This window comes from Orycteropus afer, unplaced genomic scaffold (assembly GCF_000298275.1).
Source record: "Orycteropus afer afer isolate SDZICR_OR568_19922 unplaced genomic scaffold, OryAfe1.0 scaffold00088, whole genome shotgun sequence".
Classification (NCBI taxonomy): Eukaryota; Metazoa; Chordata; class Mammalia; order Tubulidentata; family Orycteropodidae; genus Orycteropus; species Orycteropus afer.
Window position 1 is genome coordinate 8,618,951 of NW_006921675.1, and position 16,535 is coordinate 8,635,485.

The window sequence follows — 16,535 nt, forward strand, 5'->3', positions numbered from 1 at the left end:
TCAAACCACTGTCCTTTTGGTTAGCAGATGAATGCTTTAACCACTGTGCCACCAGAGCTCCTTAGTAGTATTTCTTTGGGGTTTTGATTTACGTTTCACAATAACTAATGATGTTGAGAATCTTTTCATGTGTTTATTTCAAAAATAACTCAAACGCACTGCTGTCAAGTCAGATCCAACTCATGGAGACCCCTCCTTGGGTTTCCGAGGTGGTATCAGTACGAAAGTAGATTGGCCAACCTTCCTTCCGAGGAGTAGCTGGTGGTTTGAACTGTCAGACTTCTGGTTAGCAGTCAAGTGCCTTAAGCACTACGTCACCAGAGCTCCTTCCCTAATAAAAGATAACAAAAATTTACTGTTACGTTTTCTTCTAAAGGTTTTATGGTTTTAGCTCTTACATTTAGGTTGATGATCCATTTTGTGTTAATGTTTGTGCACAGTATGATCCAACTGTTACATGGGTATGTGTGTCCTTGGTTTGCTGTTTACAAAGGAAAGGAAAAGAAGGGCAGAAAGAGAAAGAAAGACAATTAAAAATCAAAAGCAAGCTCGTTGCCTTTGTGTTGATTCTGACTCCTATTGACCTCACGGGACAGTAGAACTGCTCCACAGGTTTCCTTGGTGTAATCTTTATAAAAGCACATCACTAGTTCTTTCTTCCACTGTGCTGGGTGGGTTCAAACTGCCAACCTTTAAGTTAGTAATGAAGCACAAACTAGTTTTACCATCCAGTGACCCTTTTAGAGTGCACATTTAAACCAAAAAAAAAAAAAAAACAAAACAAACACCCCACCACACTCACTGCCATTGAGTTGATTCTGACTCACAGTGACTCCCTTTGGGTTTCTGAGGTGGTAAATCTTCACAGAAGTAGATTGCCCAGTCTTCCTTCCACGGAGTGGCTGATGGGTTTGAACCGCCAACCTTCTGGTTAGTGGTCAAATGCCTTAGGCACTACACCACCAGAGCAAATTAGGGGTGGGAAATTCTCTAGTCACCAAGGATGAGATTTATATATCCTTGAGAGCTCTCAGTTTTTGTGAAGCTAAAACTTCTTCTTTGAATCTGTAAGCAGACATAAGCCTTCTTTCACAAATTAAAAATTAGGGGTTCAGAGTGTCCTGGAGCCTCCAAGGAGTCATGTTCCTGACTCTCTGTGCCAGGCATTTTGCTTGTGCTTGCTCCTCTCCCCCCCCACTGACATATCCCCCATGGTCACTGAGGTTTTCAGTGCATCAAGTCCTGAGAAGATGCAGAAGCTGGAGACTTGGTAAGCCACGGCCAACAGCCAGCTTCCAGAGGGGGCTCCACTTCTTGCCTTCCTTTGAGTGGTGTACATGCCATATAATTTGTAACGAGCGAGTATTTTGCAGCTATGAAAGTAAATTTTATCAATGATGGCAGGGGTGGGGCCTGACCCATTCACCTGTAGGAAGGAATACTCTAAGAAGTGATTTGTCTAATCTCTCATCCATAGTGGGTCCTCCCACTTCCACCCTTTCATTGAGAAAACTGGCTGCTCCTGGGTCACCCATCAGGTTCAAGGGAGTGCAGTAAAATGAGAGTGTATGGGGCATACTTTGTGCTCAGAACATCGTATCCGTTGTGTTCTTTGGGATCTGACTACACCAACCACTGCTGTGTCCTACTCTTCAATGGCTTTTCTCCAGCTGAATGGCCACTGGACATCCTCTCCGGCTGGCCTCACCCACTGTGGAGCAAACACACAGGGTCTGGGTGCTTCCAGCTATGCACCAGAGTTCCCTGTGGCCCTTGTGATTCTGTCCCTGCAGTTTGTCTATTGTGGCAATGAAAGGAGTGAGCACTGGGTGGTATCTGCAGCTGCTCTTCTGCGAGGGAGTGTGGTTGGGAGTGAAGAGAAGAGGGAGGCTGCTTCTCTGGTTTTCCTGCTGCCTTTGACAAAGGAGAGGTTCAGTCATGGGAGGCTCCAACCACTGTCTCTGCTATTCTTTTGTGTTTTGAAGAAATATAATAACAACAGCAGCAGCAGCAGCTAATCCTTAAATAGCACTTACCATGTGCCAGGCTGTTTATAAGTGCCTGGTACATATTAACTCATTTACTCCTCACTACAGCCTCTGACTAAGGAGCTCTGGTGGTATAGCGGTGCTGCTAACCAAAAGGTTGGTAGTTCGAACCCAATTGCTGCCAGGTGCTCTATGGGAGAAAGAAGAAGCAGTCAGCTTCTGTAAAGATTTATAGCCTTGGAAACCCTATGGGGGTCTGTCAGATAGGAACTATTTTATTTACTTTTTATAGATGAGGAAACTAAACCACAGAGATACTGAATCACTTGCCTAGGCCCCCATAGCTTGTAAGTGGTAGTCGGGATTCAAACTTAAGCAGTCTTGTTCCAGAGTTCTGGCTCTAACCATTACTCTACCATGCCCCTCTAAAGGACATATGCTTTCATTAAAGGAAAACTGCCATATAAGAGCATCTCTAGGAGGGTGACTGAGATGGAGTACGGTCTGCAAATTATGTCACATGAGAACTATTTAAAGGAGCCAGAGATATTTGGTTTGGAGATGAGATGAACCAAATGATGGTGGAAAGAAACTATGAAGGGGATGTATGACAGCCACCTTCAGATCTTTGTCTGTGGTTGATAACAGACCTTTACTGTGTAGTCTCACAGAACTGACCCAGGGGCAGTGAGTGAAATGTATGAAGACTCAGATTTTGACTCAAAATACAAAATAACTTTTACAAGTAGAGTGCTCCACAGATGGAATGTCTGACCCAGAGAGGACTTAGTGCCTCATCCCAGGAAGTGGGCAGGCAGGGGCTCAATGGACATCCCACACCCAGCAGGGCTGTTGTGGCAGAGACGTGCTTTTGCTTTGGGAAGAAGGTTAAATGGATGACCTCTGAGGAGATAAGCTCCATGCTGTTTAGGATTTTATCAGACAGTCGCTAACATCCAGCTGGTGGCCCAGCACACAGTAGGCCCACATCACCCTGTTATCTAGGAACTTTCCAGAGTCATGAGACACATACATTTAGGGCTATTGTTGCTCCACTGTGGGTGCATATATTAGACTAGCAGGTGACCTGCAGATCTGCCAACTAAACTGTTCTACAAAATGAAAAGGATCAGGTTTCCCCGCCCCCATGTCAAAATAGGAACACAGGAAGAGGTATAAAGACAGAAAAGTTTAATTGAAAGTGAAATCAGACATGAAAAGCAAGAAGGAGCTACCCCTTCTGCAGGCCACATATGCCCCTCCACCAGCCAGGCTTTCACAGTTCTGATCTGCACAAAGCTCCTAGACACAAGAGACAGTCTTATTGTGCATTTTTTAAACAAAGATTCATGTTTATTCTCCCCGCCACCCCACAAAGGATTCCTGAGTGGCACAAATGGTTAAGAGCTGTCTAATAGCCGAAAGGTTGGCAGTTCAAACTGACGCAAGGGCTTCTCAGGAGAAAAGCCTGGTTATTTGCTTCCAAAGGTTCACAGCCTTGAAAACACTGTGGAGTGCAGTTCTACTCTGAAACACATGGTGTCTCCATGAGTCAGACTCAACAGCAACTAACAGCAACAACAACCCTCGTCTCTCCACAAGATGGAAAGAAAAACAAGTGAACAAGAGGTGCCGCATTTATTGTTTGCCAAACCCCAGGCATTCTAGGCACCAAAGGGACACAGGAGGCCAAAAAAAAAAAAAAAAAAAAGTTTTGAGCCTCTGGCTGGGCCACTGAAGCACTAACACTGAGGTTTTAAAACACAACTTGTGTGTATACACGGGAAGATTTAAAGTTTTTGGAAAATATAAGAAAATATTCTTCATCCTATATCTAGAATCATGGTATTAACACTGGTAATTAGGTTGGGCAATCCTACTTCCGTAGTGATACTGCCTCGGAAACCCAAGGAGGGGTCGCTATGAGTCAGGGCCGACTCGACGGCACATAACAACAACAACAACAACAACAATTAGGTACTAGTTCACAAATTTCCACCTTACTCCTAAGCAGCAAAAGTTCAACTTAGAACAGGCTTCCATGGGTTGAAAAGAGGTGTCTGACTCATCTCCTCCTTCCTCCTACCGCACCCTAATCCAGTTCTCAGTTTTCACGTGAAGTCCCTCACCAAGTAGTCATCTACCTTCTTCTGCTTGACTGCCACTAAAGATGGGAAGCTTCTTCCTGTCAATGATAACCTACCTAAAGCATCTTGGGACAACTTAGTTAGAAAGACATTCGTTATGTTGACTTGAGAGTTGTCTCTCTGTAATTTCCAACAGATGATGCTACTTTCTGTTTATGGGATTTACAGAATTCACAGAAATCCCACTTCCTATCTGAGGATAGACATCTCTGAAGACAGACACTATTATGTCCTTGTGAAAACCTCTCTTTCAGCCAACAAAAATTACTTTTTGCCTTGGCAAAGATCCTTAGTTCTACTCCTCATTCCCATATCAGAGATTTATGTCTCTCTATCACCCTCACCACTTTCCTCTGGATCCAATTTGCCAAGGCCCCTCTAATAAAAGGAAAATTCCTCATTTCCCCAACAGACAATCCCCACCCCCCGACCTGGCATAGAATAGCGGACAATGTCTACGGCCAGCAAGAATAGCAGTGCTTTAAAGCTACAGCCTACATTCTCCCTGCAAAAGGGAAGGGAGATTGGGACAACATCAGCTTGTGCTGAGCAGACATTCTGTGCCAGACACTGCTGTGGATGCTGTACATATCTCCTCTCCCTTTGTCTTCTCAGTGACCTTGAAGATGGGTGCCACCAGTCCTATTTCATAGATAGGCTCAGAGAAGTGAAGTGACTTTACCCAAGTCCCATAGTTAGAGTAAAGATGATATTTCAATCCAGGCCATTTTCACTCTAACGCCATGTTTTTCCTGCTCTATCTTGTTGGCTCTTAGTCAAAGCTTACTACGAGGAGGGGGCAATGTGTGGGAAAACCTCTTCCAAATGTGGGAGAGAACAGCTCACGTTTGACAAGCCAAAAGGGTCACACCATCCCTTCCTTCTTTTTCCCTCTTTTCATGGCAATTGAACTCTTTCCTGTGTGTGAAATCACCCAGAAGATTTAATGCTGCAGTCACCAGATTTAGGAATAAAAAGATGATATGTCATCAAAAAAAAAAAAAAAAAAAAAACTGGAATATAAAACTTTGGAAAGAAGTATGGTCACAAGGCCCCTTGTCATCAGTTTCCCACCTAGAAAAGTATTTGCTCCTTAAGTATTTCATGATCAGTGTCAGAAAGGGTAGAGTGGGAAGTTTTCTTTTAAACAAGCCAAACCCAATGCCGTTGAGTCAGTTCTGACTCATAGTGGTCCATGTGTGTTGGAGTAGAACCCAATTCCATGGAGTTTGTAATGGATGATGTTTGCGAAGCAGATCTACAGGCCATTCTCCCAAGGCACCTCTGAGCGGACCGGTACCTCCAACCTTTGGGTTAGTAGCCAAGCATGCTAACCGTTTGTACCGCCTAAGGACTCCTCCTTTAAAACAGTCTACTCCAAGTGTGATCCCCAGACCAGCAGGAACAACATCACCTGAGAATTTGTTAGAAATGTAAATTCACAGTTGACCTCAGATCTACTGAATCCATTCTTCAGGTGAGGTCCAGCAATCTGCTTGGATAAGGCCTCCAGTTGAGTCAGTGCACACTCCAGTTTGAAAGCCACTACTTTGCAACCCAATAGACGATGTTCTCCTGCAGCCTCTGATAGAGAGAGATGTTCTGGGAAGGAAGCAGCCACCTCTGATGTCCTGGACACTCGCTCTCCCAGCCAGGGCCCATGGTACCCATGGAAAAACAGAATTTTTCAGAAGTCCTACAGGGAATTCGAGGAGCCCTGTGGCACAATGTCGAAGTGCTTGACTGCTAACCAAAAGGTTGGTGTTTCGAACCCACCCAGCAGCTCCACAGGAGAAAGACCTGGCAATCTGGTTCCATGAAGAGTATAGCTTAGGAAACCGTAGGAGCTAGTTCAACTCTGTCCCGTGGGTCGCTGTGAGTCAGACTGGACTTGATGGCCCCTAACAACAGCAACTACAGTGTAAGGAATGCAGCCAAAAGGAAAATGAGACAGCTGAAAATACTGCCCTGAAACAAAGTCATCAGTAGGATCATAGGAAAATCTTACAGTGTCCCTACGCTTTGCTTAATGCAAAGAACCTGCTAACTGATTTGGAGCAACTGGCAGGTTTAAATTTTAAAAAGTCTCATGTTCTCACTTCCAAAAGAGAATTTAAAAAAATATCCACATGCCTCTGTTTTTAGTTTAATTTGGTCCTACTAGGAAATGCTCATGTACATGATAGTGGTCATTTCATTTTAAGTTTGAGAGTTCCTACCAAGCATGTGGAATCAGACATATCCCTCTGCATCTGGTTCACATTTTCTGTTTAACAAAAGAGGTACAAAGAACTAGATGGAGGAAAATTAAGCCATGGGACGGGAAGGTGCTGTACTTTGGAGGGGATCCCAGTTGTCAATGAAGGTCTGAGACAATTCAAGATGGACTTCCTAGAAAATATGCAGCTTGACAGTTTTTGTTTTTTTTTTTAAAGGAGAGGTTGTTGCTGAAGGAAAATTATTTTAAGTGTGGTGAACTAATACCTGGACTGGAAGAAAATAGGACTGGGTGGAGCAAAGAAAACTGGACAAGGCCCTGCAGTTTCTCGTTGTTGTTTATAGCTGCTGTCAAGTTGTCTCCTGACTCATGGTGACCCATGCACAACAGTAGGAAATGCTGCCAAGCCTATGCTGTCTCCATAATTGGTTGTCAATTGGACAGTTGTGGTCCATAGGGTCTTCCCTGGCTGATTTTCAGCAGTACATCATCATGCCCTTTCTCCTAGGCCATCTTAGTCTGGAAGCTCTGCTGAAACCTGTTTGGTATCATAGCAACATACAAGCCATCCCTGACAGATAGTTACACTTAGGGTATATTGGCTGGGCATCAAACGCTCATCTCCCACATGGAAGTGAGATTTCTACCACTGAACCACCCATGCTTCATGCATCCTAGTATACGGCCCTCTTTTCAAAGCATGTTTCAGAGAACACTAGGACATGAAATGCCCATCCCCACAAAAATTATGAGAGGCTCCCACAGTTAAATACATTTAGGGTATGCTGCAAATGGTGTTTTCCTCTCAGAGCTAAATCATTAATTGATTGAAGGCTCTGAAGTTCTATAGTAAATAAATCTTTTAACTTTATTTAACTCAGTATTTCCAAAGTATTTTTCCAAAGGTAAATATCTACCTCCTCTCCAGTAATTAATTCCTACTGGCACCGTCTAGAACTCTGGCTATAGTCATCACTCTATTAACCTGCAAAGAAGTAAAGGTGGTGAGAAAAGCAGCTACAGGTTCCTGGAGAAAAGAGAAGAAAGTGGACAGACACAGAAGAGATGACTTTCACCCCTGGTAGGGAGGTGAGAAAAAGTCCAGCAACAAAGGAACCACTGTGGAATTGGGAGGTCTGCCCCTGTCCTTGCAGCTCCTGAGAAACAGTTGAAGGTGTGCACGCAGGTAGGCAAGGAGTCCATGCGGTGGAGGCAGCCATGCTGTTATCCAATGCAAAAAACAAAAATAAATCCACTGCCATTGAGTGGATTCCAGAGTGGAACTGCCCCACAGGGTTTCCAAAGCTGTAAATCTGTATGGAAGCAGACTGCCACATCTTTCTCCCATGGAGTGGCTGATGGGTTCAAACCACCAACCTTTTGGTTAGCAGCCCAATGCTTTAACCACTGCACCACCAGATCTCACTGCTGTTATCTAAACTATTCTCAAAATTGCCTTGCATGCAAAGGGGGTCCAAAGACTCTTTTCTGGCTGCCTCCTTGATTAGAATATTTACCCTCCCCCCAAAAAAAGAGTTCCACATGTCAGAGAATTACAGGGCACAAAGAGACCCAGTCAATTCCCTCAGACAACAGCATTTGTAACCACTTACTTTCTCCTTCTCCCTTCTCAGTCTGAGAGATTTCCATCTGCCAGGACTAAGCACAAGGAACCAGCTACCTATCTGTCTCCACGTCTCAGTCCTTCATTTGTAAAACGTTTGGGTTAAACTGGTGATCACTAAGGTGTTTTCCAGCTCTATCTGTCAATTCTGTAATTTTATGAGAGCTTGGAGATTGGGATTCTAGTTCCTGGGCTGTTATTAACTAGCTGTGACATTTGCACAAATAACCATGGTCTCTGTGCCTCTCCCGTAAATGACTTGCACACAGGGTGATTTTGAGGCTCAGAAGAAGGTGACTGAAAAGTCATTATAAAAATATCAGATGGTGTCTTCCATTTGAGCACACTTGGGTGATATCTATTCAAATAAGTACTTGTCTCTTCATTTTCTTGGTGCCTTCTTCCCATTAATTCCCACTCTGCTTTTTCCTGGGAATGGATATTTTCTCTGCTCATCACTCAGTCAACTGCATGGGTTGCAAGTCCCATCTTCCCATGTTCTTCCCAGTGTCCAGTTGGGCCAATGTTGGAGATAATTTCAAATTTATCTTAATTTGGACTGAAGTTGACCTGATTATACCACTGACTGTTTATGCAAAGAGCTTCTTACCAAAAGTATTAACGTATGTGAGTCAGAAATGAATTTTACTTACCTGAGAACACATCATTTTAAAGTACTTTAGGGATACCAGTTGTATTCAAACAATATAATTGCAATATAAACAGAGTTTAACTTCACTTGGTTAATGTACAAAGATTTCTTGTCCGCTAAGGAAGACCCATCAGTTGACAACTTCATCCTTCCTGGGTTGCTCCATAGCAGAAACAGAGCAAATTCCATGGTTTGTATCTGTACCTTTGGGGCTGGAATAACCCTGAGTTTTGAGAATTGCACAGCAGAATACCAGAAATGGCCAATTGCCTGTCCAGTTCCTCTTGACCCAGGTTTTTCCTCATAGGTTAAATCTCAGGAATTAAATTTGAAAGTTGGTTAATTTGAAGCAACTCATAGTTTATTGATTGCACTTTCTGGGGGAATAAAGGGGACCACTTATTAAATAGGAGTTCTGGTAGCGTACCAGGCACTTGACTGCTAACCAGTTTGATTCAAACCCACCAGCCACTTCCCAGAAGGAAGGCTGGGCAATCTGCTTCTGCAGGATACTGCCTCAGAAACTCAAGGAGGGGTCACTATGAGTGGAGTCCGACTTGACAGCACGTAACAACAACAACAACTTATTAAATTAGCAGAACAAGTGTGTTTGTAAGGGAGAATACTAAAGTAGCTAGGATTTACATCTTGATCAGGCACCCCCCCAAAATCACTGCCATTGAGTCTATTCTGACTCATAGCAACTCTATAGGACAGAGTAGACCGGTCCCATAGGATTCCCAAGGCTATAAATCTGTATGGAAGCAGAATTTCTTTCTCCTGCGGAGTGGCTGATGGATTTGAACCGCCAAACTTTTGGTCAGCACCCAAATGCTTTACTCAGTGCATTACCAGAGCTCCTTGATCATGCATATAGAAAGTATCAATTCTATAGAATCTATATCCTTATTGCTTTTCTGCAAGAAGCCTTGCTTCGCTCACTCTGAGAATAGTATTACTATTTCTATATGAAAACATGGAGTTGCTGGATGGTGCAAATCCAGTCCTTGGGTTAAGTGCTCAACTATTAGCCAGAAGGTTGAAGGTTAAAACCCACCCAGGGGTGCCTTGGAAGAAAGCCATAAAAACACTGTGGAGCACAGTTCTACTCTGCAACACGTGAGGTCGCCATGCTGCTGTTGTTGATAGGTTCCATTGAGTCAGCTCTGACTCATAGTGACCCTGTGTACAATAGACAATAGAAAGAAATACTGCCCAGTCCTGCTCCAGCCTCACAATCCTTGCTACACTTGAGCCCATCATTGCAGCCAGTGTGTCAATCCATTTCATTAAGGGTCTTCCCCTTGTTTGCTGACCCTCCACTTTACCAAACATGATAATTTTTTTTTTTAAAAAAAGCATCCAAACATTTGAAAAATTTGCTGATTTCGAAGTGCCCCTCCTCCATCCCTGGGCAGATCAGAATAGGATGTTCTTTGGTACCTATCAGGAAAGACTGACTCTGCTCTCTTTGAGTGTACACATAGTTTGCTAAAAAAGCAACACACTCGTAATAAAAATAAAATAAGATCATCTATGCACTTATGTGCCAGGCACTGAACTGAGTATTTACATCATCTAATGTAATCCTCTCAACAACTGTGTGAGGTCAGCATTATTGTTATTATCTCCCTTTTTTAAGCAGATGTGGGAAATCTGAGCTGTAGTTTGATTAAGAATTTTTCCAAAGCTGCAGAGTGGGTTAAGTGTTAAAGTTGGGATATTAATGAAGGTGAGCTGCAGACTCACTTCATGGCCACAATTTTATGTCCCAATGTAACTTCTTTATTTTGCAAGAAGACATCTTGAAAACTCCCCAAGACTTAGGCTGGTGCACTCATGGCTTCTTCGGCAAAGGGAATTGATTTTGCTTGGCTTCTTTCCTTGGTTCCTGAAGTCTGAGACCTTGCTGGGGTCTTCTACACCTTCTTTCACTCACAGCTTCCCCTACCCCCCAGCACACCTGGGACCAGGGTGTCCATTTCTGTGTACTCTAGCCCACAGTGGAACATAGTAAGCAATTCCTTTTTTGATTTCAGTTTTATGGGACTGGAAGTGGCTCCCAGCCTGAGGATTTTGTAATCTGGAATTTGCTCTTTAGAACCTGGTCTGGGGAAAATGCTGGTGGCCCTGAGGAGAAAGAAGCTGTGTTTGGGCCCGTGGGCTTGGCTGGGGGCTGGAGGCAGCGGACTTGTGCCCACAGGGATACAATGGAGCACTCAGTGAGAATGTGGCCTGTGGGACAGGCTGAGCCCAGAGGTCAGGTTATATCCCCTGAAAGAGCTTTGGGTTTAGCCTCTGACTTATGCATGTAGTTCTGTCTCCACTAGCCCTGGCTGGGACCCCATGCATGCCCAAGAATAGCAGGCTTGCAGTTTAGCCCATTCATTTCCAATGGCCTCCTTGACCTCAGTACCGGCTCTAGCACAGCAGCTCTGAGATAGAGGCACATCCTTGAGCCTGGGCTTGGTGGGCACAGTCCTCATGGGGAGGGATGCTTGCCTTGACCATGGGGTGTCTCGGAGTGAGTCAGTGTAGACACTCAGCCCTTGGGGCAGATTTCCCCAGAGGTGATTATTGGCCAAGGCAGAAAAAGCCAGCCAGCCCTCATTACAATGCCAGCCACTGGCAAGGAATTGTGTCTAGGAAGTATTCTCTATAGGGCTAACAGAGTCCAGAAGGGTTAACTCCAAGTTTCCAGCAGTATTTCCCAACCGAGCCTCTGGAGGTTACTAAAGGAGTTCTGTCCAATCAATGGTGAGGGAAGGCAGCTGGCCAGGTATTCCTTACACAGCTGAGAGCAATCATTCTAGCAGTCACCAGGTATGCAAACCTCGCCATGCACCAGGCACTGGGCTCACATCTGTTTCCCCACAAGAGCCCTCTAGGTTTAGCATTACTGTCCCCGTTTTATAGACAGGTCTCAAAGAAGCTAAGAAAGTATCCTATTTATAACTGGTTGGTCCAGGATTCAGCCCAGATCTGCCTATGTTTCTTTCTATTCCATCATTAGGCCTCCTCAGAAGGTGGCACTGACACAACCTTGTAAGTCCCTGGGGCTCTACGTTCAGTAGGGGATGTCAGGGAGCTTCTTTGAAGCTGCTATTTGCTATTAGACTCTGAGCCTGGACTTGGAGCCAGAAGAATTGCGTTCTGATTGTGACTGAGCCACACATTTCTGATGTTCCCTTGCCCAGGGCCTCAGTCTTCTTCCATGAAGGGTCATGGAAGTGCCAAGGATGTTGATACTGGGTGAGCATCCAGAGTAGCAAGCATAGCAATGGCAGGAATTGATTATGTCTATGTGATGACATGAAAATGGAACATGGACCTGAGGAAGAAGGCATTGTATTAGAATGGATGTGATTTCCTTGCATAGACAGTAGAGGTGAATGTCTCTTTTACACAGCAGTCACCATACTGGTAAGAACAGATACCTTCCATCTTGGTCTTATCCCATTTTTGTGGGTAGGTCCACTGTGAAACAACTTGGGTGTTTGATACCCACACAAGAACTGATGCCTCTCTGCAGCTTAGCTGCCTTCTGGAGTTCACTCAGGCTGTCACATCACCATTTGACTGTGTACCCCTCTACACCTCACCTCTTGTATGCTTTTACTGCCTATCCTCAATTCACTATATCCTTGACTCATAGAGGTACATATTTGTTGTATGCTTTAATATCTTTGTAATTGACAAACATCTTGTAAGTGAGGTCTACGTTTGATATGGTGGGGCTGTTTACATTGATGTTGCCATTTAGAATTGATGGAGATCAAGAATTGAGGAAATATGCTAAATCGTACATGTATTCAAACCACCAATGGCCTACAATCAATGTCAAGATGCTAGGGGTACAGAAATAACTAGTATACCAGCCTTCCCTCGAGAGATCACAGTCTAGTGTGTGTTTGTGTATGTGTGTTGGGGGGGAAATTGACTAGAGAAATCGATATTGTAGCTCACTGTGATAAGGGCTCTGAGACTGGGATGGATTCACAGATAAAAAGTAGAGAAGACTTGGGCCCTGGACAAGGTAATATTGGAAACTTGTGTGCAGAGGCAGAAGGAAGATGAGTCAGGGTAGCTGGGAGTGTTTTAACATGAAAGTATATCATGAAGGAGAGTGGAAATACAAGAGATTAGGAATAGGCTGGGGGTGGATTATGGAATAATATTGCAGACAAATTGAATAGTAGGAACAAAGATTCAAAATTGAGAGAACTTGGAGTTAGCACACTCAGCTGCTAACAGAAAGGTTGGAAGTTCAAGTCCACCTTGAGGCACCCTGGAAGAAAGATCTTGCAATCGACTTCTGAAAAGAACAGCTACTGGGAACCCTACAAAATGCAGTCCTACGCTGACATTCAGGAAGTAGCCAAGAGTTGGAATGGATTCATTGGCAACTTATTTTTTTTTTCCCCCAAAGTGTGTTTGGGAGCTTCAAATAGCTCATGGTGGCTGGAGTGGAGGGTGTGTGTGGAGACAAGAGTGTAAAGTGAAGCTGTAGGAACAGGCAGCCTTCAGATCATGGAAGGCACCAAGTGCTATGAAAATGAGTTAAACTTTATTTGGAACCTGATGGTCAGTCACCAAGGGATTGTAAGAGAGATGTAATGCTTGGTTTGTGTTTTGGAACTCCATGTCATCATGATGTGGAAGGCAGATTGACAGAGGATGGTGGCATTGGGTAGCAAGGGGGGTAGAGTCACAGTGATTGGAAGAAGAAGGAAGAGTTATCTTGAATGATGCAGAGAGCCTCATTTTCATAAACAAGGCACGGAGGACCTGGTCATGGAGGACCTGGTCATGGAGGCAGTGGCTTGAGGAAGATCACACCATGGTGCAGTGGGGCATCTAGAGATAGAACCTGCAGGCGCAAGTGACCTTGCCCTTGCCTCAGCCCCATCAAGTGTGCCCTTGTCTCTGGAGAGCCATACGATCAATAGGCAGCCTGACTACATGAATGGATGCCGGGAAAAGCTGGAAAAAAAGAAAAGCTTACCACTTTTCTCTATTTGTTAAAAATATTCATTGATGATACTATATGGTTTGTGTGACAAGGTCATATCCAGCTGTAATGGTGAATTCCAATTTATACTTGCCAAGGTAATTAACCAATCAGAACTTTGTACAATTGGTATAAAGTGCTTGGCAATATATGCCAATATTTTGGGAAAAAATGTGCTGGTATTCATGAGAATCATCACAGTATAAACACACAGTGGATGCATCTAAGTAAGAAACAAGATATCAAGTGTTAAGAATCTCAAGCTAGAAGCAGATAAATTGCCGTGGTGTTGACAGGAGTCACTTAGCAAACAAGTAATAAGTTTGTTGACGGGCTTATCTGCAGGAGGCACTGTGAAGACAGAAGCTGGGCTGAGAAGGTGGAAGGAGCTCTTCTGCTGTATTGGTGATGCTTTGAAATGGGTGAGAGATGGTTCTTGAAATTGTGACCCAAGACTTATGGTTCTCTTCCTCTTCCTGCTTCCCTGAACAGGTGCAGTGCCATACTTACACAGGGTACTGCTGGTGTGTCACCCCTGATGGGAAACCAATCAGTGGCTCTTCTGTGCAGAATAAAACTCCTGTATGTTCAGGTACCGTAAGGAAGGGCTGGAAGAATGAAAAGGGTTGGTAAGAGACCTCTTGGGTAGTCTCCTGCATCTTGTCGGGGAGTACCATTGAAAGGTTGATGTGGTGGTGAGCTCTTTTCCAGTCAGGTAGGATTCCACTGAAACACACTTGTCCTGCAGTAGACTTGGGGGTGAGAGTCAGGAGTATGCCTATGTGTATACATTTATTATTTTGAGTTTAGGTTTCTGGTTTCATGCACTTTTCCCAAGCACTAGCTGCAACCCCTAGAGCAGGGTGGTATATAGATTTCTAGCTTGTGTGCTGACTCTGATTGCTAGTGGTCCTGAGAATGTTTTATGGAGACAAGTTTCAAGACCACCCTGGAGTTCAGCATCAAAGACTGCGGTGATCAATTAGTTATGCCCGTCATGGCCACGGGAAAGGAAAGTGGTGGCCTATGTGCTATATATTTGTCATCTCTGGGCAATGTGGTGTAGAGTAATGGAAGCATTCTAAAAGTGGCCCTTACATATAGCTGATCATTAGCAGTTCCTGGGAAGTGAAAAAGAACCTAAATGTTGATGTTCCTTCTCCCTCTCTGTTTATTCTGATCTCGTAGGTCTGGAGTGAGGTCTGGAGTCCCTGTTTTTATAAAGGTGGTTCTGATGACTAAACAAATGAAGACACCATTCATTATGGTGATCCATGGGGTTGGTCCATAGAAAAAATTAAGTCCTGTGCACTGGAGTCAATTTGATGGGATTGTAAATTACTGATTTACACAAAGCCCACACTTTCCACATCCATTCAGATGGCAAGGCACTCATGAGCAACTCCCTTAATTCCCCATGAGGCTCAGTCTTTATTCAGATAAAAACTATTCCACCCATCAGCTGCTTCATATTTCTCCATATTGGTGTGTATGGATTTTTACTTATTTATTTATTTTTAAGTGCTAAGAAGCTCTGGTGGCATAGTGCCTAAGGCATTTGACTGCTAACCAGAAGGCTGGCAGTTCAAACCTACCAGCCATTCCCGGAAGGAAGGTTGGGCAATCTACTTCCGTAGTGATACCGCCTTGGAAACCCAAGGAGGGGTCGCTGTGAGTCAGATCCGACTCGATGGCAGTGCGTTGTGTTTTTTGTTGTAAGTATAAAACATTGTGCTAAAGATTCCGAAGACTGGTAATCCTACTATACTAACTTTTTTTTTTTTTTTTTCAATATAAAATTTATTCATTCCCTACTGGCCCTGGTGTATAAAGGGAAAAGTAAGTGGAGAGGGCAGTAGGTATCTGCATTAGGAAACCAAGATTTGCAGGCCAAAAAGGAAAGTTTATTTTATTTGTGGTTTACAAAGAAACTGGAAACCTTAATTGAGGTTGGGGTGGGGAGTGGGAGGAATTATCCTTCCTTACAAATGACCTGGAAAGTTTCATTTAAAGCAAACAAATACATGAGAAACAAGTCATGCAGAGTAATATAATTGAATTCTTAACAAACTAATATGTGGAGAAGGAGTATGATATGGACTAAGAGAATATGAATTCTTTCTTTTTTTGGTGGGACCTGCACAGATGACCTTCTGTGGATGTGCTGACAAGGCCTTGCCCATTGGGGGTGGGCTTCAAGGAGAATGCAGGTGCTGCAGAGTCAGGACTCTAGGATGGGGTGCCCATGGCATCCCAACATATGCAAGGCAGAGCATTTGGCCAAACACACACGATACCCCTCTTTGAGGGACAAGCTGTATCTAGAAAATTGTTTCCATTCCTCAGATGATTTGGGCCCACTCAGTACAATTGGGCCAACGATTTTCTACTTAATGCAGACGGAAAATCACTGATTTCCTGCCCCGACCAGCAAGGGATGTCAATCATTGCATTTGCAGCAGGAGGTGGTTTCTGCTCAGCTGGCCCTGTCCACTGGGATATGGCTCACAACATAGGGAAGTGGGGAAGATAAAGGAGTGGAGGTGAGGGGCACTTGTTGTAATGTGGAGTTTGGTAAAAATTTGGTCAAGACCATTTCCAGGGAACCTGGAAACCATTGTTTATTTCAACAGTGCAGGAATATTAGTGACATTGATGTTAAGCAAACCCCACTCAACATGCATGTATGTACTAACTTTGTATATAATGTCCCTGGATGTGTATACAGTGCATATATACATTACCATATGCTCGTAACATCTGGCTTTGCCAACTCTTTGAAGGAAACCAACTGCAATGTATTCTGAATGTCTATGTTTTTGTTTCCTCTCTCATCCAAGGTTCAGTCACTGACAAGCCTTTGAGCCAGGGTAACTCAGGAAGGAAAGGTGAGTA

At 43.9% G+C, this 16,535-nt stretch overlaps 1 protein-coding gene across 1 annotated transcript in view; it reads left to right on the forward strand.

Annotated features, from left to right (window-relative positions):
- SMOC1 (SPARC related modular calcium binding 1) overlaps window positions 1-16,535 on the forward strand; it is a 204,447-nt gene that overhangs the window by 113,029 nt on the left and 74,883 nt on the right. Inside the window, exons 4-5 of the mRNA XM_042781149.1 lie at window positions 14,133-14,232; window positions 16,481-16,528. Coding sequence (XP_042637083.1) covers window positions 14,133-14,232; window positions 16,481-16,528 — 148 coding nt within the window. The remainder of the gene's footprint in view (window positions 1-14,132; window positions 14,233-16,480; window positions 16,529-16,535) is intronic.